Genomic DNA, 22,298 nt, shown 5'->3' with positions numbered 1-22,298 from the left:
GGAAGGAAGGAAGGAAGGAAGGAAGGAAGGAAGGAAGGAAGGAAGGAGGAAGGAAGGAAGGGAAAAGAGAGGCAGAGAGAGGGAGGGAGTGATGGAGGGAGAGAAAGAAAGAAAACAGAATAAAAAGACTTTTCCATTTGATGACAATAGGTCATTGCTTCATGCCAGGCACTAAAGGAGACATTCATATGGGAAACTATCCTGGTTGGCAGTGACATTCTCATTTTCACAGCCCACAAGCACACACCTGGTGGCTACAGTGGGTATTTATTAATAAACTAGAAGCTAAACCAGGCTGGCTTCTAACTAACAGCCACCTGACTCTGCTTCCCAAGTACTGGGATTGAAGGTGTGCACTGTGGTAGTTGGTCTTGGCTACCTAGTGGGTTCTTGTCCCTGCCCTATCACTAGACAGGAGAGACAGATAGAGTGGAGAGAGGGGAGGGGAGGGGAGGGAGAAAGAGAGGGAAAGGGACAAGAAGGAGAGGGAGATACCTGAATCTAATTTCTTTTGTTTCTTCTTTGAGCATGACTACTAACAAACAGTAACCAACCCCCCTCCCCAGCCACCCACCAACCAACAACCCTGCCTAGGAGACTGAGCACAAATGTCATTCTAGCAGCAAGCGCTCTCGCCTGCCCCCACTCCCACAACTGAATTGAGTGTCTAACCTCTACATTCACCAGTCCCTTGATTGCAGCCATTAATCACCCTCAAATGCTTCCGATTGGGCTCTTCTCTTCTTTGCACTCTTCCTGCTTCCCTTTCCCGCTCCACTTCCCAGAATTCCTCTCTCGGCTATCTGGGGCCTCTAGATTTCTCTCCTGCACTACCCCTACCCCATATCACTTTTCTTGCCTTACCTTTAGACTTTCTTCTCTGCTGTCTGTGAGCTATGGAGATGGGATGCATGGAGCACTGTGAGGACCCTCTCCCTTTGCTCACCAAGAGTGGTTCTTGGTGGCTTGGTGGCATGGTGCAGTGGAAGTTACCATGTCCTAGCCAGCCCTAACTGGCTAGAATCCATACTTCTTATTCCCTGTACCTGGAGAACCAGACTCTGGACATCAGTTTGGCCTTTATTCCAGAAAAAAAAAAAAATCTTGAGAAATGACTCACCAGGCAGACATCTTGATACTAGATGGGAAAGAACCAGAACAGTTGCTTGTACAACTCCCAAAGGAGAGGGACCAGCTTCTGCCCCGGGACCGGCTGCATGACACTGTACACTTGTAAGGTGATGCTTCCAGGCTTCAGACCCCTCTCTAGTTATGCCAAGCCACTCCATTTCAGACCACAGGGACTTGAAAACCAGGAGCAGGAGTAACTCGCCCAAGGCCCCACATTCCCACATCCTTCCATTATCCCGCCTTGCCGTTGAACACTGTGCCCAAGCCTGTCCATGGTGTCCTAGTTTTCTTTCTGTTGCTGCTGTAAATGCAAAATTAATTTGAAGAAAGAAACTGCTTATTTGGCTTACAGATTGCAGCCCGTCAGGAAGGGAAGCCAAGGGAGGACCTTAGGGCAGAACCCTGAAGGCAAGAATCAGAGCTGAGGCTATAGAGGAACACTAATTTCTGTCTTGCTCCCCCTGGCTTTCTCAGCTTGTATTCCTACACAACCCAGGACCACCTGCCCATGGATGGCACTACCCACAATAGGCTGAGCCCTCCCACATCAATCATTAATCAAGAAAACACCCCACAGATGCCTACAGGCCAATCTAAGGGAGAAAATTCTTCAGCTGAGAGTCTGTTTCTCAGCTGACTCTACTTTGTGTCAAGCTGACAACAATGAACCAAACGGATGCACATGGTATCTACCATTGGGAGCCATAACTGAGGTGTGTCCAATGGGACACACCCCCTGAGGAGAAGATGACAGATTCCCCATGTCCTGTTCAAAAATGCATCTTAGAATCTGTGGGACAGAGGACCTTTCCCCTTCTGTCAATCAGTATTCACCAAATTTATCTGGGTGGCTAGAGCAATGGTTCAAGCAGTTAAGAGCACTTGCTGCTCTCAAAGAGGACCCTAGTTCCGGGCTTCCATGTTAGACAAATGCCTATGAGCCCTGCTCTCGGGTATCCGGCACCCTCTTCTGGATTCCATGGGTACCTGCACTCACACATGCACAAACCCACACACAGACATACATGTATAAGCATAACCTAAAAAAATGAAATAATTTGCCTCACTTTCTAATACTTGTATGTGGTAAGGTGCCTCAATTTCAGCTTCTGGGTCCAGTAGGTCACAGACTCTAAGTAAGTACCTAAAGTCCCCAGAGGCAGTGACACCAAAAGCAGTGTGTTTCCTGTCCACAGATGCCCAGAGCACAGATCCACTAAAGATGGGAGAAAGCCTTAAAATAATCCTGTGCAAATTGTACTGTACAAACAGAGGCAAAAATGAATGAAGATTATCAGGTGCAGGGAAATGGCCACTTTGGCATCAAGACGGAGCCTTCGTTTCTGAGGAAATATTAGGAAGCCTTGGCAATTTGGGGTTGTTGTTGAGCACACACAATAATGGTAAATTTAAGATTTGTTGGTTTGTTTGTGTCTTTTTGTTTTGTTTTGGGAGAAGAGAGATTTCTAAGATTTCTTTTATGTGTATGTGTGTGCATGTTATGTGTGTCCACGGAGGCCAGTAGAGGACATTGGATCTCCGCTCTTTTTCTTCCATTCAGGATATCACTATGTACCCCAAGATGGACTCAGACTTATAACAATGCCCCTGCTTCAGACTCCCAAGTCCTGAGATTGTAGAGGGGTCCACTTGGATCGTTATTGAATCAGTTTTCTCTCAGCCGCTCTCATCCTCTCAAAAAAGGTCATCCATAAGTCTGAAGCATCTGCCATGCTTCCAACACCCCATCTTCCATTGTTGGTGATGACAAGCTCAGGCCATGGTCACTGGCGAGCACCACGGGCACCAGCACACTAAGCTTTCCCCTTTCCGTGTAGCTGTCATTGTCCTGGCTGAGGTGGTCCCTATCCTGGTTGGGTTTCGTTGTCAACTTGACACAACCCAGAATCACCCAATAAGAGAAAAATCACAACTGAGGCATTGCCTACCGCAAGTTGGCCTGTAGGCAAGCCTGTGGGACATTTTCTTATATTCATGACTAATATCGGAGAGCCCATCCCACAGTGGACAGTGCCACCCCTGGGCAGGTGGTCCTGGAGTGTATAAGAAAGTAAACTGAGCAAGCCATGGGAAGCAAGCCAGTAAGCAGTGTTCCTTCATGGCTCTCCCTCAGTTCTTGCCTCTTGCTACTGGGATGACATTGACAGAACCACTGGGAGCCATTACTACATTATACATCACAATGTATAGGAAAACAAATGTGTGTAACATGCATCAAGCGTTGTCTACATTAACCCACCCCTCCACTCACTGCAACCCACTACAAACGGCCTCATCTGTCACAGATCCAGGTAGCCCCATGTCTGCACACACCAAGCTCAGTGACATTATCTGCACTTAGCTGTCATACACCCTCCATATGACACTACCATCAGCACATGCAGATCACATCCCATCACAGGGCTCCAGCTGCACCCCCAGCCACACACTCAAACAATGATGAAGGCCTGCTTGTCCCTCATCCATCCACTACAGCCCTTTGAGACCTGGAATAGGGCATGCCCAGAGCCTGAGAAAGGATGCTCAGAAAAATCCCAGCATACCTTGCAAATGGCCTAAGAAACACCAGACTGTGTCTGTGTTTTCATACTGTGTATAATAGTGTAATTATTTTTAAATTGTTAACCCATGTACCAATATTTACGAACACTTCCTATTAGCTGGGATATTTGATTAATTAACAGATGTTTCCATCATCATTCAGTCACCACACAACTGCTGAGCACCAATTAAGTTTGAGACATCAGGGTAGACACCTGGAGGATTGGAGAACAAACAAGGAATAAATAAAAGAAAATCGCAGGATCCCCTACCCTTGGATATAACCAGCTATAACAAGCCCCAAAAACAGATGCTGGGCTTGACAAGATGGCTCACTAGGTAAAGGCACTTGCCATTAAGACTTATAGCCTGAGTTTGATCGCCAGGACCCACATGGTGGTCAGAAAGGAAAAAAAAAAATGATTCACCATGCATGTGCACACAGGAGCACACACACACAAATAAATAAGTAAACATAGAAAGATAGAAATCAAGAATAATTTAAAAAATTTAAAGTCAGTGTAGCTACGTGCACCTGGGGTCCTGCCACTCAGGAGGCTGAGACAGAAAGCACAACCCCACAAATAGATGTATCACAGCTGACCCATGGCTTAACAGGACATGGTGAGTGAGAGAGGATGATGGGAACACAGGAAACAGGAAGCAGAGATATTGGTAGACCTGGGAAGGATGTGATAGCCTGGAGCTTGGGGGGTAAACTTGGGCCCCAGCAAGATATGAAGGGAAGGAGATGTGCCTGATGAGGTGCCAGGCTGGGTGTCATCTCTTGCGGCATGACTAGTCAGTTAGCAGGGATGCCACCCCGAAGGACCCAGGGGAGGGTAAGGCATGAGGTGGAATGCCTGTCCAGCGTGCATTGCAAACAAAGGCTCAAGAAAAATGCAAGCAAGAAACAAGGCAAGTTTGGAATGAATCCTTGGGAGACACAATGCTATCTCACACACACACACACACACACACACACACACACACAGGACTCACACACACATACATGACTGTCATACATACACACAAACACACAGAGCTATCACACATGTGTGTGGGCACACACACACTCACATATATACACACACGCACACCCCACCCTACCTCTGTGTCTCATCCATCTTTGAAGACCCACAAGGCTCTGCCAGGGCAGCACGTGGAATCCCCCATCTGCTCAGCGCAGCTGTAGAACCCAGGCCTCGTAGGGACCCAAAGTAAACCAAGTGATTACTCCTCAGCCCCTGCGCTTCCAACTGGGCCTCTGTGAAATGGGGGCCCCTTTGGGACTCTGCTCAGACATTCCTAGCCTACTTTGTTAGGGAAGAGGGCCCCGATGGGAATACCTCAGAACATCCCCCAGACACTTGGTTTCCAGACTCCCAACAACTGGTACTAAAGGGTAAGGTACCAACTAACTCTGGAACCTGGGTGACACCCTTCCTCTACCCTGCCTCAACTTTTCCCATCCCCCTCCCCATTGCTTTTAAGCAGCAATGTGATTTACCATAGCTATTTTGGTACAGACGTGAAGCATGGGGTAAAGAGAAAAAGAACTACACAGAAAGAAAGACATACCCACAAGCGTGGAGGCGGACTTCTCAAAAAAACTCACCTCGTTTTTTCTTTGTTTTTTGGGTTTTTCAAGTTTTGGGAGGTTTGGGGAGTTTTGTTTTGTTTTGTTTTGTTTTGTTTTTTGTGAGAGAGGATGTTTGCTGTGTGGCACAGGATAGCTTCAAACTCATGGCAATCCTCCTGCCTCGGCATCTGGAATGCTGAGGTTACTGGCGTGTACCACCTCCAGGGTCTAATGGTAGATCTCTAAAATGCTCATTTTGTAGTATAAGCACCCCTGTGCTTAAGTGTGTAAGCCTGATAAAGGTCGGGGGTGGGGGGATTTGTATTTCCAAATGCATTTGACTTCAGCAACTTTTATTTACCTCTTTGCTTATTTTTACAATAGCTGATCCTGAGACCATGAAAGGAAAAGGCTATGTTATCTCTGAGACTCTTAAATGTCCCGCACACCTGTGAGAGGGCAGGCACCCAAGGCAGAGCTGAGTCAACCAGACTGATCCTCCAGTCTTCTTCTCAAGGGAGACCCAGGCCCGACCCCTCAGCCTCCTCTCTCAAGGAGCCCCAGCAGCCACTGTGATGACTCATGATCTCAGACACCGTGAGGAGTTGGAGACTTCTCAGCCTCAGTCAGACACTGGCTGTCTGCCAGGCCCCAGGCTGGCTTCCACTGGGCTGATTAAAGAGTGCGGCCTGTGCCTTCCTCATTAAAGACCCAGCTCAAGCACATAGCACTCCAAGGGTCTTGTATGGCTGAGCAAGGCTGGGGTCTGATCAGAGCATGGAGAAGATCCACCATCAATCAACCTTGTTCTTATCTTTCTCTCTCTCTCTCTCTCTCTCTCTCTCTCTCTCTCTCTCTCTCTCCCTAGCCTTGCTGCTTCCAAGGAGGCCGAAGCTGCGCGCTCTGCACCCAAGCCCATGTCACCTTCAGACTTCCTGGATAAGCTCATGGGGAGGACTTCTGGATACGACGCCAGGATCAGGCCCAACTTTAAAGGTGAGAAAGTTTTCCTTTCAGAGTCATAGGAAACACTCTCCCATGATTCACGTATGCTGTGAACCCCACTTCCATCCTCATCCAAGGCAGACATTGCTAATCGATGCAATCTCTTTTGCCAACAAATCCGGAGAGAGCCTCAGAGAACTCAGCTCATAGTACTTCTAGTTTCCAGGAGTCAGTAAATGAATTAAGGTCTAGTTTGATATGTCTAATGTCACACACGGTAAAACAAGAAATGGAGGTCAAGTTTTGGCTCAAGCACAAGTGACCTCTGTGAGCTAGGACAAGGCCCTCCCTTTGTCTGGGCCTTGGTTTTCACATTTCTGCAGTGTAGCCTTGGCTGCATGTACAGAGTCCTGAGGAGATGCCAGTGAGGAGTAGCTCTACCTTGGCCTTGGCCCAAGAAGCACCACTTTTGTTTGTTCTGGAAGGAGCCTTGTATTCAAACCCACCTGCAGGGAGCTCCCGCAAACCAACAAACAATTCTGCAAGTTCCTCTTGTAAATGAGACTGCAGTGTATAAAAAGAGCCACCAGTTCCTGTGAATGAAGATGGCTCCCCTTGCCCCCAGCCAGTAGATGCCCTGTGGGAATGTGACCCCCTGTGGTCAGATGAGCCAATAGTCCAAGAAGACCCAAAACTGAACCCTACAAGAAATTCCTGATTCCTGAGTCGTGTAAATTTACACAAAATGCGTTCCAAGTCCATCACCGCCAAATCACAAATGCTGGTCCACGTCCTCTGCATTCATGGTCCCATTGGGACCTTAGTACCAGACAAGAGGAGATCAGGGCTCTCTGTTCCCTGATGCCTTTGAACGCTGTGTCTTAACTACTTGCAGCCCACAGACATGGCCTTAAGGACCTCTTGGGACCCTGTGCACCCAGATCTTCCACACAGCACCCCACACAAATCTTATCCCAAGAAGCAACAGCCACAGGATCAATTCTTGGTTCCAGGAGTTTCTCCTTGTCCCTCCTGAGGCTCAAGTGCAAGAGGAAAATGGATGTGACAGCTGATAATGGTCAAAGATGGACATGACAGCTGGAAACAGTTATCTAATATCTGCTTATATTGCCTCTAAATGGCCCCTCATCCCTTTCCTCATACCCCTTTCTCTGACTGCTTTGTTCAAAAGTCTCTGCAGACAGAAAGAGATCTGGAAGCTGCCCAGGGGATTGTACTCTTCCATCATTATAGCAAAGCCTGGTTTCTTGGGGTTTCTGTTGATTTCATAACCGAAAACCCACTTGGGGAGAAAGGGATTTGTTTCAGTTTGTGCTTCCACATCAGCCCAGTAGGGCAGGAGCTCCAGGAAGGCACCTGGAGGCAGAAACTGATGCAGAGGATGTGGAGGGATGCCGCTCACTGGCTTGCTCAGTCTGCTTTCTCATACACCTCAGGACTACCTTCCAAAGGGTGGTCTCACCCTTCGTAGGCTGAGCCCTCCTACATCAATGGCTAATTAGAAAAATGCACCACAGGCCCATCCGGTTGGGGGCATTTTCTCAGCTGAGGTGACCAAACATCTCTAGCTTGTGTCAAGTTGACCTAAGACTAGTCAGCACATCTTGGTTCTCCTAGGGACAGGGAAGTCTGCAGTACAGTTGGCTGGAGGGGTGCCAGGCAGATATGTGGCAAGAGCAGAGATATGGTGGCTAGAGGGCTCGTTCAGTGAGTTAAAAGTACCTGCAGTTCAGGTCTCTGACACCAGTGTAAAAGCCAGGCATGACCACAGGTCTATGACACTAACACTGGGAATACAGAGAAAGGCAGATCTCTGGCGAGCCAGTGATGAGATCTGGGTTCTATGAGAGACCCTGTGTCAAAGATAAGGTTTAGAGCAACAGTCAGAGACAGCCAAGCTCTGCCTTCCCATTTCTCTCCTCTCTTTCTCTAAATAATTAATTAATTATAGAAAACTCAAGCGTCTTGCAAGGTCCACTCCTCCTTAATTCCTCCTGTTCATGGCTGCCAGGAAGGAGTGAAAACTGTGTGGTTAGTCAGGTCCTCCAAGACAGGACTTAAGTCTGAGGTCCTATGTGAAATCTCTTAAGACAGACACTAAATAACATCTCTTGAGAACACCATTGGCTAAACCAAATCCATTCTAGCATAGGAGGGTATGGACTTCAGCCACGAGGCTATACCGATTGCCCCTAGCTAGAAGTTTTAAGAGGTCGGTCCACCACGCCCTCTGGTGGACTCTCTCAGAACTCCACCCAATCCTGGTCTTACTTCTCTCCTTCATTTAGTCCAAGATCCAGGCCTTTTCTTTTTATTGAATCTTTATATATATACATTTATAAAGACTAAATATATGTATATAAAAAAACTAAATATATATTTATATATAAAGACTAAATAAATAAATATATATTTATATATTTGCATAAATAATATATAAATATATATATATATATATAAAGACTATATATTACCTTCAAGGTTCAAGGGCTATTCTTTGTACATCCCAACATACTTCCTACAGAAGGCCCTCAATAAGCTTCGTAGCCCAAGCTGACCTCAAACTCAAGACTCTCCTTTCTCAGCCTCCTGAGTGCTGAGATTACAGCCTGCACCTCCATGCCCCTCTGAAAAATCTTACTCAGAACTCTTGAGTCTTGAATCTACAAGATTAGATAATCTCTTGGACTTCCTACTCCACGCTGGCTCTCCCGTCTATCCCTGGCTAGAAGCAAGGAGCATCGTGGATGAAGTTCCCAACCAGGAGCTAGGAGAAGGGCTTTGCTCCCTCCCTTGAGATTAAAGCATTACTGTATCTGATCTCCTCTCCTTTTCCCGCTTCAGACCCAAATAAGACTCCCCAAAGCCTAGGAAAGCCCCAGCGTTCCTAAAATGACCATGCAGCCCAGACTTCAAAAGCACACACACACAACTGTTTGGAACAGGAGCAACCCGCTTCTGGCCATCCTGAAGTCTGAGGTGGCCAAGAGCTACAAGCACCTTGGTCTGCAGAGCCCAGTCAGTTCACACTGTGATGTGGAAGTAAACAGCACTAAAACTGCTTATCTAGCCTATACCTCCACCCACCCCACCCCTGAGAGATCCCTTCCTGGGCTTGAGCCTCTGTCTCAGCATCCAAAGAGAGAGGCAAGGAGAAGGACCAGCCCCTCCCAGCTCTGAGGACTTGCCTCGGCCAAGGCTTTGTGTGTTGCAGTGGCTTCCAGGATCAGGGGCATAGCCCAATGCAAACACATACACAAAAGCAAAATTAAACTTTAATATTTAATGAAATATATACATTACCCCGCAACCAACGGCAACCAGATTGTAATTTTCTCAAGATAATTTAATTTCGGCTTTCTGTCTGTGAACCTCACCTCCCCACGGGGTCTTCGTGGCTGGTGCCCTCTCAAACTCATACATCAGCATCTCATTTACATGGGAGTCACAGTGCCGAGTGCACGCAGCCCTGTGCGCATCACCTCAAGGCATGAGCGGTGACTCTTTGGGGCATTTAAAAGATAGGAGGCTAAAGAAAAAAAAAAACGGATCTGGGGCTGAATGAGTGAGGGACGTAAGCCTCTGCTTGGGGAACCCTCCCAAAGCAGCAATTGTCAGCCAGCACGGACAAACAATAGGCAGCATTTACCCAGTGATGAAGATGCTGAGTCCCAACGAGGGGGTGTGATCCTTCCCAGCAACCCCCAAAACTAGCTGTGCGTTCGGATCACCCAGGTGGCTTGTTTAACAACAGACCTTGTGCTAAGTACGATTCACCGCTAAGGGCTGAGCCGGGGCCTCTACAAATTTTTTTTTCTCTGTTTTGGTTTGGTTTTAGTTTTGGCTTTTTGAGACAGCAGCAGTCTCATTCTGGAGCCCATGCTGACCTCAGACTTCTGGCCTTTCCGTATCAGCCTCTTGGGCACTAAAGATTACATGGGCATGAACCACCACACCTCACTGGGTCTACGATAGACGTTCTTCAGATGGCCTCAGCCACACAAGTCTGGAAAGCATTCAGTGAGGTGATGGAAAGGACCCCAGTCCTACTAGCCCATATTCTAGGCTAGGCTAGCTTCCCTGATAGGATACCAAACATCAGAGCTAAGACGGTTCTCTCGCCAGCTTCTGCCTCCACTCAGATGGTGCCCTAACCATTTCTTTCCTTTTACCACCCTTCCCTTATCCTGTCACTGTTCATCCCTAACACGTGATATTCTCTGGAGGCCACAAACACACAGACCCTTTCCTTCTCCTTACAAATTGGTTCATCTGAAAAGGAAAGTTGGGGAGTAGGGAGTACAATGATAGAAGTCTTGCCTAGCATGGGCTAGGTCCATCCTCAGTACTGGGTGACCAAGGAAAGGAGGAGAAGAAATAAAAGGAGGAGGAGGGACCTTCTAATGAGAAATACCTTCCCTGGGATTTCCCACCCTCTGTCTTACTGGAACCTCTTGTGTCCATAAAAGGTCTTGTCGCTCCCTGAGGCCTTGAAAATAGATATTTGAGATGGAGATTTTCTTAATATTCCTCTAGACCAGCCTTGAATAAATTTGCTTCCAAAAAAGGATGATGATGATGATGATGATGATGATGATGATGATGATGATGATGACATTATGATGATGACATAATAATTAATATCCAGCCTTCCCTCCAAACTGCTTTGGGAATTGAGATTCAGAAAATGGAATAGGCTGCCCTGCGCCCCATTAGTAGGTGAGGCTGGGATTGTATGTGTACCCCAGAGTTAGACACTCACTGCCTCGAAGGGAAACCTGGATTCCTCCTATCCATTAAGCATTCCAAGAGAAAGGGAATCTAGCTAAATTTGTGTGCAAAAGCTGTGGGCTATCTTCTGAAGATGGACATGGATTAGGTACCAGAGGACATAAAGCTATCCGCCCTCTTCTTTCCAGTCCTGGCTCTACTGCCTTCTACCTCATGAGTCCAGATGAGTGACTAAAAGCCCCTGTGCTCCTTTGAGAAGTGGTGACGATTATATTCTTCCTGGCTAAGCAACTCTTGGGGTCAACAAGAGATGGGCCCTGAAGGCCATCCAAGTCCTAAGCACCTTCAAGGTCAGATCAAGGTCAGCTCCTCTCTGAAGTCCTCCGGTCTTAGTCTTCAGACCCTTTCTCATCTGGCTTCTGCTCCTTTGACCCTTCTTGATCATGGTCTTACGCCCCTCTCTAGCTGTTTCATGCTTGCTTCTATGAAAACTCAGTGTTGTCTTCTAGATTCTTCCAGACAGGATGGCACACTCCTGAAAATCCCAGCCTCAGAAGGCAGAGGATCACTATAGTGAGTTCCATATTGACCTGGGCTACAGGACAAGACCAGTCTCATAAATGGGGTGGGGAAAGCTGGGCAGATAGCTCAATTGGTAAAGTACCAGCCTTACAAGTATAAGGCCCTGAGTTCAATCCCAAGCACCCAAGTTAAAAAAAAAAATCATATAATTCTAGTGTTAGGAGGTACAGACAGGTGATCCTTGGAGCTTTCTGCCCGGCTAGCCTAGCCTAGCATGGTGGTTTGAATGAGAAATGTGCCCAATAAGTTTGATGTAGTTGATGGAGCTGTTTCAGGAGCTGTAGGAAGTTGAGCCTTGTTGGAGGAAGTATTTACTGGGGGCTGTCTTTGAGAGTGTATGGCCCCGCCCTACTTCCAGTTCTGTGTGTGTCTGTCTGTCTGTTCATGTCTCTGTCTCTCTCTCTCTCTCTGCTTCATGCTTGAGGTTAAAGATGTGATCTCTTGTCTTCCTGCTCCTGCCATATTTGCCCCCTGATGCCATGTCCCTCTACCATGACCGACTCTTATCCATCTCTAATCATAAGCCTAAAATAAGGCCTTTCACCCAAAAGTTGCTTTTGATCATGGTATGTCATCAAAGCAACAGAAAAGGGACTAATACAGTGAGGAACCCTGTCTCAAAAAACAAGATGGGTGGGACCCAAGGAACAAGACAAAGCAGGCAGAGGCACATGTGCACACACACACACACACACACACACACACACACACACACACCACAGTGATTCTTCCCCTGATTGTACAACCCTGCTTCTGCCTCCCTCTCAAGCTGTTTCCTATGGTACAGCCATTAAGAATCAGACAAATTTGAGCTGGAACCCTGGCTCCACCATTCTCTAGCAGTGAGGCCACAGAGGAATAACTTGGCATCTCTGACCCTCAGTTTCCTGCCCTGCACAATTCGGGTAACAACCAGCCTTCTCACAGGGATGTTGGGAGGATATGATGAGATCATGCCGGTCATGGTCTCCCTGAAGCAGCTCAGAGGTTGGTAACCACTGCCACTCACAGTATGAAATGAAGGGTCCCAGTTTCAGCCAAGCGGAATCCCCTTCAGAAACAAGTGCCAAGGCAGTGGCATTCCTTCCCTTCTTTCTAGGACGTAGCAGAGCTAAAAAAAAAAAAAAAAAAAAAATTAACAATTAAAAACAAACAAACAAACTTGTCCACACAGTATTTAACAAAGGCTGGTGAACTGTCCATCAGGCTCTCCCCCACCAAATCCTGGTAATTCCCATCATCACCCCTTCATTTTCAGTTCATAAGTTCAAGGCAAAGAACTTGCTGTTCCCTGCAATTCCCAAGATGGCCTCCAAATGTTGTAGCCATAAATATATCTCAGACATAAATTAGAAGGCACAGTTGGGGCTTGGGGAAGGGATTTCAGCCAGATGGCAGGATGATGAATCACCCCGTGTTAATGAAGGTACGGCTTGGTTCGGCCTCCTGTAAGGTGAACCTGCCCCTTACCTGGGAGCTGGGGAGTCTAGGCTGGCAGAGATGCTAAATGCAAGCTGAGGATCCCAGGCACTGAGGGGTGGGTGGATAACAAGCAGGGGGCTCCTTGGCTCTCCTGGGGAGCTCTGTCCTTGAAGTTAGTTTCTCTACAGCCTGAGACTCAGTGGGGACTCTCTCTTGATTGGCAGGTCCTCCTGTGAACGTGAGTTGCAACATCTTCATCAACAGCTTCGGATCCATCGCTGAGACAACCATGGTGAGTACGGACCTTGCAGAAACCTCTGTTTCTGCAGTAGTGTCTCTGCCCTGAGAATGTTTGCCCTCCACGCTGCGTTTCCCCACAAGGAGGCACAGAATCGGGTGTGTTTGCTATGACTCCTGGAGGCTCTCACTGTTTTTGTTTCGTTTTGCTTTGCTTTGTTTTGTTTTTTTCTGTCTTTATCTCAATGCTTTGGATAAAGGTTTAACTCCGAAGAGGGCTAAGCTGCCACCAAGGTGATCACAGGACAAACCTATAGAATTACAATAACAAAATTATAGTGTGCTAAGGGATATTATGATTAAAGTCCACTATATCTGTGTGTATGAAAACGTCACAGTTGAGGCTGTATGTGGTGGTACATGCCTTTAATCCTAGGCTCAGAGAGCAGAGGCAGGAGGATCTCTGTGAGTATGAGGCTAGCCTGGTCTACGTATCGAGCTCCAGGCTATCCAGACCTTGTCTCGAAACAAAAGCAAAAACAAAGTCATAAAAAAGATTTAAAAATTAAACAAGATTAGGAAGGTGGATCAGTCAGTAAAGCATTTCCCACTCAAGCATGAAGAGCTGAGGTTAATTAATCCCAGAATCCATGTTTTAAAAAATGTTGTGGTGTGTGTGTGCCTATGTGCATGTGTATGTGTGTGTGTGTGTGTGTGTGTGTGTGTGTGTGTGTGTGTGTGTGTGCGCGCCTGTGCATGTGTGAGTGAGCACCATCATGAAAGCAGACGAGCACATTAAGAATATCTCTCTCATCCCTCTCTGATTTATTGCCTTGAGATAGGGTCTCTAGCTTGCCATTTGGGGTTAGGCTGCCTGGCCAGCAAACTCCTGACATCTTCATGTCTCTGCCTGACCAATGCTAGGGTTCAAATGTTTGTAGCCTTGCTCAGCTTAAAAAAATTAAAATTAAATAAAATAAATTAAAAAAACAGGGTCTTTTGAGCCTCTCTGGCTGGCCTGGAACTTCTTTTGTTGGGCCTTCCTATGTAGTCTAGGCTGGCCTTGAACTCAAAGAGATCTGACTGCTTCTGCCTTCGAGTGTTGGGATTAAAGGTGTATATCACACCAGCCTTTCACAGTGTTTTTTTGTTTTTTTGTTTTTAATGTAAATGCTGAGGAGTTCCAGCTTTGGTCCTCATGCTTGCAAAGAAATCGCTATTCCCCAACCCCAAGAACTTAATCCTGACCAGATACTTGACACTGTAGGACACAGAGCATTGTCCGAATATTCCAGAGTTGGTCAATATTTTCATTCAGAATCATCAGCGCCAAGAGCCTCCAATATACATTACATCAATACAGTCAAAAATAGCAGATGTGTAGTTGAGACAGTTTCAGAAACTGTTGAACATTCTGCCCTAATCCCAAACCAAAACACATTCAATTATTTTTTTTTATGAAACTCAAGTCAGCAGTCTAAACAGCAATTTGCAAAATCAAACAGTCCGACAGAGTGCAACACAAAGATACCAATTTGAAATATGCACGCTCAGAAATGATAGGAGGAAATACTGTCTGTTTTCTACAGTCACACCATGACTGTCTGTGGGAGCAGAAAACTCGGTATGTGGTGCTGGAGATATGATGTAATTGGCACAGTGCCTCCCTAGCGTGCAGGATGCCCTGGATTTGGTCCCCAGTGCCTCATAAACTGTGTGCTAGTTCATGCCTCTAATGCCAGCACTCAGGGGATGCAGGCGGGAGGATCCTAAGTTCAAGGTCATCCTTGGCCACATTGAAGTGTCAGGTCTCTACTCCAGCACAGTTCCCACAGTCACAGTTATGGCTGCACCAGCCTGTTCGCTTGCTCTTCCCTAGACTGTACTGGAAGTTCATGGCCGTCCTGTCTGGTTTCCTGAAGTGACCAACCTCAGCAGCCAACACAGCCATGCAGCTGCAGAAACTCAATCATTCTCTTAAATAAATAAGCCAAAGCAGATGCACTGTTCATCTGACCAGCTGTTGCTTGGTCCTCAACATTTACAAACACTGGGTCTGTCCCTCCCGTGGTAGATTTGTAAAATCCCTGAACTCTTCCTGAGGCAAAGGGACCAAAATCCATTTGAATTTTGGTTTTGGTTTGTTTGCTTTTTTTTTTTTTTTTTTTGGGGGGGGGGGGTGTTGCTGTTGTTTTCAAAAAATCTTGTCTTGATAGGCTCAGGAAGGTGTGGCTTACATTCAGAAGACTACTGAGCTAGGGAGAACCCTGCTCAGTTGGTAAGAGTGTTTGCCACATGGCATGAGGGCCTGAAACGGGTCCCCAGAGTCCACTTTAAAATCTGGGCATGTTAAAATACATTTGTAATCTCAGTGTGGAGAAGAGCAAGTCCCTGGAGCTCTCTGGCAGCCAGCTGAGCCCAGTCAGAGCCTAATTTGCCTATTTTTTTAAGATGTAGCTTACACCTGGGGAACAACACCTGCGCTTAACCTACAGCCTCCACATGTGCATATTAATTGATTGATTGATTGCTTGATTGATTAAACAAATTAGGGGCTGGAAAATCTGCTTATGGAAATGAGACAGCTCTGTAAGAAAGGAAAGAACATGATCACAAACACACATATACATGTATACATACATACATACATACATACATACATACATGCAGACATAGAGGAATGCAAAATCCAACCACAGCACTCTAAGCACAGGGCACCTAAGGGGAAAACAGGAGGTAATGACTCTGGGGACAACCCAGAGAAGGACCCCAAGGAAATCTCAGTGTTCAGAGAAGAATGAAGTGAGTGGCCAACGCAATTCCCTTGGGATGACGCACAGGGCACAGGTCCTGTCTGTCAAGCAGAGTAGAGTCAGCCCCTTCCAGTCTGCTCACTCCAGAACACTATGGTAGTTTTTCATCACCTTCCTAATTTTCTACATTTGCTTAATTTACTTTGCATATGACTTAGAAAGAAATCTAAAATTTCAGACCTAGAGTAAACCCGTAGACATTGGCGCACACCTTTAGGTCCCAGTGCTTGGGAAACAGAGGCAGGTGCATCTCTGTGAGTTCAAGGCTACTTATGCAAGGTCACACACAGCACAAAACAGTGTTCTGGGAGCCCAGGTGATTTCTCTGCCAAAGTTTCCTCTCCCCAGACTTTCTTCATCTCTTAGACCATCGGTTCTCGGCCTTCTTAATGCTTCGACCCTTGGATACAGTTTCTCATGTTGTGGTGACTGCCAACCATAAAATCATTTTCGCGGCTGTTTCGTTATCTGTAATTTTGCTACGTCGTGAATTATGATGTAAATATCTGTGCTTTCCTATGGTCTTAGGCACCCCCTGTGTGAAAGGGTCATTTGACCCTTCAAAAAGGTCATGACCCACAAGTTGAGAACTGTTGCCTTAGGTCCTTACAAATAAACTTCCCCATGCACGTGTCCTTCCAAGCCTTTTAGGAGGTGTTTGCAGAGCTAGCCTGGGGTCGTATTGACGGCAAGAGCAGCAGCTTGTTCTTGAGAACCCTCCAGTTGCTGCTGTTGCCAAATAGTGAGTAGAGCATTCTCCTTCCTTTATCTTATTTAGACTCCCAGCAACCCCCACCCCAGGGGAGGCAAGATCACTCCCAGTAATATGTGCAGAATCTGAGGACCAGAAACCTTAGGGTATTTATCTAAAGACACACAGCTAGTAAATAGCCTAAGTAGACTTTGAACTCAGACCCCTCTCACCTCCAAGCTCATGTTCTCCTAAGTGCTTGGGATCATTCCGATTGCTTGCCTCATTTCAGTAAGGGCATCAGAGCTGAGAGGGAGCTCGCTGACTGACAGGGAATGGGAGGGTAGAGGGAGGATTGCTTTTGACCACAAATCCCGAGGGTTCCACCTCTCCAGCCATACAGAGAGCTGCCTGGGTGCCAAGGGGTTGTGGCAATGTAAGTGAAGTCACCATGTCAGAACCTTCCCAGGCTCCATTGCAATGTTCCCCAGAACAGCAGGACAGTACTATAGAAGCAACTGGAGAGCCCAGTCTGAGTCTTCATTCCCTCCCTTCCTGCCTGCCCTTCTTTTCTCCCTCCTTCTCAGGGAACCTGATTTTATTCACCAGAATAACAGAGTGGGGGGTGTAGAAAAACCATAGTGGTCTCTCCTCATCCCACCAAGAGGAGGAAAACGACCACCTTAGCCCTCATCTAACCTCAGAGCCGTCTCAGAAGGCAGGAGTAAGAATGGCGGCGGGGGAAGGGAGGTGGAGAAAGACCCCTTCTACAGCAGCTCTCTGTCTACAAGAGAAGTATCTAAACCAGTGGTTCTCAACCTGTGAGTCATGGCCCCCTTGGGGGTCGCATATCAGATATTTACGTTATGATTCGCAACAGTGGCAAAATTACAGTTATGAAGCAGCAACAAAATAATTTTAGGGTTGGGGGGTGTGTCACCACAACACGAGGAAGTGTATTAAAGGGTCGCATCATTAGGAAGGTTGAGGACCACTGATCTAGAGCAGAACCCAGCAGCAAGCAGCCAGCTATCCCATACACATGTGCCTATGAGGCTGCCTGTGCGTGCTGCAACATTTACTGAGGGATTGTGGGGCTATGTAGATTAACACACGTGCACGCGTGGATGGATGCATGTCCCATTTTGGAAATAGACACGTAACATCAAAGAGAAGTACAGCTGTGAGCATGTGTGCCCCGGGCTCATCAGTCTATAGGAAAAGATGTGTGCATGCAGCTGGACAGTGTATTTTTATCTACGTTAGCATTGTCAGCTTGACCCAGCTGAGAGTCATCTGACAAGAGAGCCCAGATGGAGAAATTGCCAGGGCCCGGTTGGTCTTTGGGCATGTCTGTGGGGAGGGGACTGTCTTGATTGATGTGCGAGGGCCCAGACCACCATGGGCAGCACCACCCCTAGGCAGGTGGTCCTAGACTGTACAATAAAGTTAGCAAATCATAAGCCTGTGAGCAAGTAAGCAGACAGCATCCTCCTTGGGTTCAAGTTCAAGTTGTTCAAGTTTCTACCTTGAGTTCCTGTCTGGACTTCCCTCGGTGATGGACTGGACCAGAAGTCTAAGCCCAAATAAATCCTTTCTGCCCTAAGTTAATTATGGTCAGAGTGTTCATTGCAGTACAGAAAAGAAACTAGGCTGCTCTGCCACCATGAAACACCCCTTAGTGCAGTTCCCTCTGAGCACCTGTCTCTAAGAGTGAGGCACAGGCTCACACAGAGCACCAGACAAGCAAGCCTTCTATGACTGCTGCAGAACTAAAAAGACATTACCAGCCACTGAGCTATCAGCCAAGGGCTCCAATGCAGAAGCACAAGGAGATGCCCTTCTGCTTCTTCTTGTTTGCTGCCCTGGCTTTATCCCTGTGTTCTTTCCTCCTCGTCTACAGCCCTGTGGATGCTAAGTGTGACACTGAGCTCTCAAGCTCTGGTTCCATTTGACATCTTTTGGGCTAGACTTCCCCAGGGTGGGAGATCCAACACATGTGTCTCCAAACAACAAAGGTTCATTTCTCCCTCGTCCAGAGTCTGCTGTGGACCAGAGGGCTCTCTGGGACTTTGGTCCTCAGGTACGAGCTCAGCACTCTGTTTCCATACCAACCAACACATGTAGCCAGGAAGGATGCAATGCATTGCAAGGCTGAGTGCTGCTGTGCCCCTCAGGGTGGGCTGCGCAAACATGAGCAATTGACTCCGTCACAATTCTGGAGCCTAGAATCCAAGGTCAAGGTGCCATCAGGGTTGGTTTCCAGGGAGACAGGCTTCCTGGCTTGGAGACAGAGCTATCTTCTACAGCATCCTTTCAGGGCTTCTTCCTTATGCAGAGGGAGGGAGGGAGGGAGGAAATGAGAGAGAGATACAAAAAAAGGAGAGAAAGAGAAGAGATAGAAAGAAGAAAAGAAAGGAGAGAGGGGAAGAGAGGGAAAGGGGAAGATAAGGGGGGGGGGACCTGGTGTCCCTTCCTCCGTTTTAAGAACTTTATTGTGTTTGTTTATTTATTTATTTAGTGAGTGTGTGTGTATGTGTGTGTGTGTATGTGTGTGTGTGTGTGTGTGTGTAAGACATACCCAGAGACCAGAGGATGATGTGCATTGCCCTCCTCTATCACTCTCTGCCTTATACTTTTGAGACAAGGAGTCACTGAACCTGGAGCCTGCCATTTTTCAACAAGGCTGGCCAGTTAACAGCAGGAACTCTCCTTTTTCCACGTGCAGCCGTGCTGGGATCGCCAGCATGCATGGCCACACCTGGCTTCTGAAGCACATGTTAGGGACCCAAAATCAGCTCCTCTCACTTTTGCGGCAGCGAGCACTCTTACTCACCTGAGCCTTAGATTTCTCTCTTTCATTTTTTCCGTCTGCAACTCTCTCATCCACTTTGTCTATTTTTCTGTGGAGTATTTATTCCTTGGTTGCTTAAAATTCTATCTTTCTATGGCTGAGTAGCAAGTACTTCAACACTTTTGGTGTTTGCTTTTGTTTGTGTTTTTTGGGTTTTTTTGTTTTGTTTTGTTTTGTTTTGTTTTGTTTTTTTAGACAGGGTCTCCTGTATCTTAGTCTGCCCTTTAGCTTCTTATAGTACTGTGATGGTCTTAAGTTCCTGATCCCCCCCCACTCCAAATCCAACTCAAAAAATTTTAGGATTACAGATGTAGGCCACCATAACTTGTTCCAACACCATTTTTTTCCTAAAACAATTTTTAAAGTAGCCACTGGTTTGTTTTGGTTTGGGGTTGGTTTTCATGGTCACACACACACACACACACACACACACACACACACACACGGTCTCACCATGCAGCCATGACTGGCCTGGAACTCACTATGTAAGACCAGCCTGTCTTTAAACTCACTTTAGATCCTCCTTCCTCTACTGGGAAGTGCTGGAATTAAAGGTGTGGTTTGAAATACTGTCTTTCTCCTAAATTGAATTTTATCTACACAATTCCTAGCCTCAAATCTTCGTTTCCTTCTCTCATCCTGTCCCTACACCAACAGTACTCCTTAATTCACTGTAAAACTCTGTAGTCCTGTCTGCCAGAGTCCTCTATTCTTTCACAAGGCTTTCTTGACCCTACCAGCAGCCATTTTTGCTGGTATACACTGTATTATTTTTAATCATTCCATTCTTTATGGTAATACAAAGAACACAGAAACAAATATGTAGGAAAAGAAATTAAAGTTGGAGGGGTCAAGGTTCACAAGGTGACAAAAGAGGGTGATGAATAGTCAGATGGGAGAAGCAAGCTGGAGGCAAGACCTCTAGAGTGTTTTAGAGGTTCTACAGAGACAATGGGGCTTCCAGTAACTTTGGTCTCTAGGGCACTTAGTCAGTGAGAGTTAGGGGAAGAGGAAGGGCTATGTGATTCCAATGCATTTGGGCTCTTTAATACTGGGGAAGGGATGGAAAGAAGCAGTCAATGGAGAGATGGCTCTGGGAAATGCCACAGACCTTGTGGTTCTCTAAGTCCCTCAAGCATCATAGGTATATGGGCCTTGCAAGTTATTTCATGGAGTCCTCGGGGAGTGTGGCTGTCTCTGAGCTCCGTGAAGAGAGAACTCTTTTAGTCAATGAACTTGAGAGCCTCGGCCAGTTTCAACTCCAAGAAAAAATAAATAAATAACATATCTCAGGGCCACACAGATTCATGAAGTATCTGGGACCGCAGTGTCAGTGAAGAAGTTACAGCCCCAATACACCTGTATATATAACTCTGGGTGATTACTTTCCCGGAGTCACTCAATGACATTTCTCAGATGAAGGGATAAGGACAGCGGCTCATTTACCTTGCCTCAATGGTCCAGCGCCTTTTGAAAGTCTCACACAATACAACACTGAAAAAGGCCTAGTGTCACAGCACTTTCTCCCCCCCCCCCACAGTATTCATTTGGGGGGTGTCGCCATGATGGGATCCAATACCTAAGCATAGTGCTTTGCAACGTGTTGTTCTGTCTTGTTATAGTGAGTTATTGCTACATATTGATTGCATGAGTTATTGCTACATATTAATTGTATAAATTTTGAGTTTCACTGTGATATTGTTCAGCACTCACATAGCATGCTTTCATGAAGCCCACTCTTCCTCCCAATGAACCTCAATCAACATTTTGAAGCCAATAAAAATCCATTCCAGGCCTAACTAGGATGGCACTGAATTCATAAGAACTCACAGGGAAACAATCAACATCTTTCCAATTTTTTCGAGACATGGTGCATCCCTCCCACTTACAGAGGTTCTTAACACTCCAGTGATGACGAAGAGGAGGCAGAGGCCATTAGATTCTGCAACAGGCAGAAAATGAGTCTGTGGGAAGTCTTGGAAGCATTTTCTCATTGTCCACCTCAGCCCTCCACTGAGGAGGATGCTGGGAGTTTATGACAGCCCAGAGTTTAGCGCTCTCCATCTGACCAAATTCAGATAGGAGAGTTGACTCAACCATGTCATCTAAAATAGACTGGTAGAGGGACCAGACTGCCAAGCTATTCCTATTCACAAAGGAGCTTGCTGCTGTGCTCACCAAGGCAGCCAGGCCTGCTCACATGCTCGGGAAGGAACTCCCGTGCCCCTGCCCACACACTAGCAAGCCCAAGCAACTGTTACTTTTAGCAATCACAAAACCAGGACAAAGAGAAATAAACTGTCTTAGAAATTCCATCCAGGCTAGAATATTTTCCTAACAACCTCATAGCCCTTTTCCAGGGACAAGGAGAGATGGTTCCGTGGTTAAAAGCACTGGCTGCTTTTCCAGAACATCCAGGTTCAATTCCCAATACCCACAAGGCAGCTCACAACTGCCTGCAACCCCAGTTCCAGGGTATCCTATGCCATTTTCTGGCCTCTGTGAACACAAGGCACACATGTGATGTGCATGAACTCATGCAAAGCGCGCACACACACATACACATGAAAAATATAAATAAAATTTAAAACTAAAGACAGCAGGCACAATGCTTGCGGTGCAAGCGTGCTGACTTGTGTCCCAATCCCAGCACTCACATAAAAAGATGGGCAGAGCTCACCTATCATCCCGGTGCTGTGCAGGCGGAGACAAGAGGATCCCTGGGAT

At 46.7% G+C, this 22,298-nt stretch overlaps 1 protein-coding gene and 1 pseudogene across 1 annotated transcript in view; one reads left to right on the top strand and one right to left on the bottom strand.

The window, feature by feature from the left end:
* Glra1 (glycine receptor alpha 1) overlaps nucleotides 1–22,298 on the top strand; it is an 85,999-nt gene that overhangs the window by 27,934 nt on the left and 35,767 nt on the right. Inside the window, exons 2-3 of the mRNA XM_055602860.1 lie at nucleotides 6,144–6,271; nucleotides 13,201–13,268. Of these exons, the coding sequence (XP_055458835.1) occupies nucleotides 6,193–6,271; nucleotides 13,201–13,268 (147 nt within the window). The 5' untranslated portion in view covers nucleotides 6,144–6,192. The remainder of the gene's footprint in view (nucleotides 1–6,143; nucleotides 6,272–13,200; nucleotides 13,269–22,298) is intronic.
* On the bottom strand, nucleotides 20,648–21,135 carry LOC129673156 (protein UXT-like; annotated as a pseudogene).

The sequence above is a fragment of the Psammomys obesus genome, unplaced genomic scaffold, assembly GCF_907164565.1.
Source record: "Psammomys obesus unplaced genomic scaffold, mPsaObe1.curated_primary_1811, whole genome shotgun sequence".
NCBI lineage: Eukaryota > Metazoa > Chordata > Mammalia > Rodentia > Muridae > Psammomys > Psammomys obesus.
This window is presented reverse-complemented; position numbering and strand designations above follow the sequence as displayed.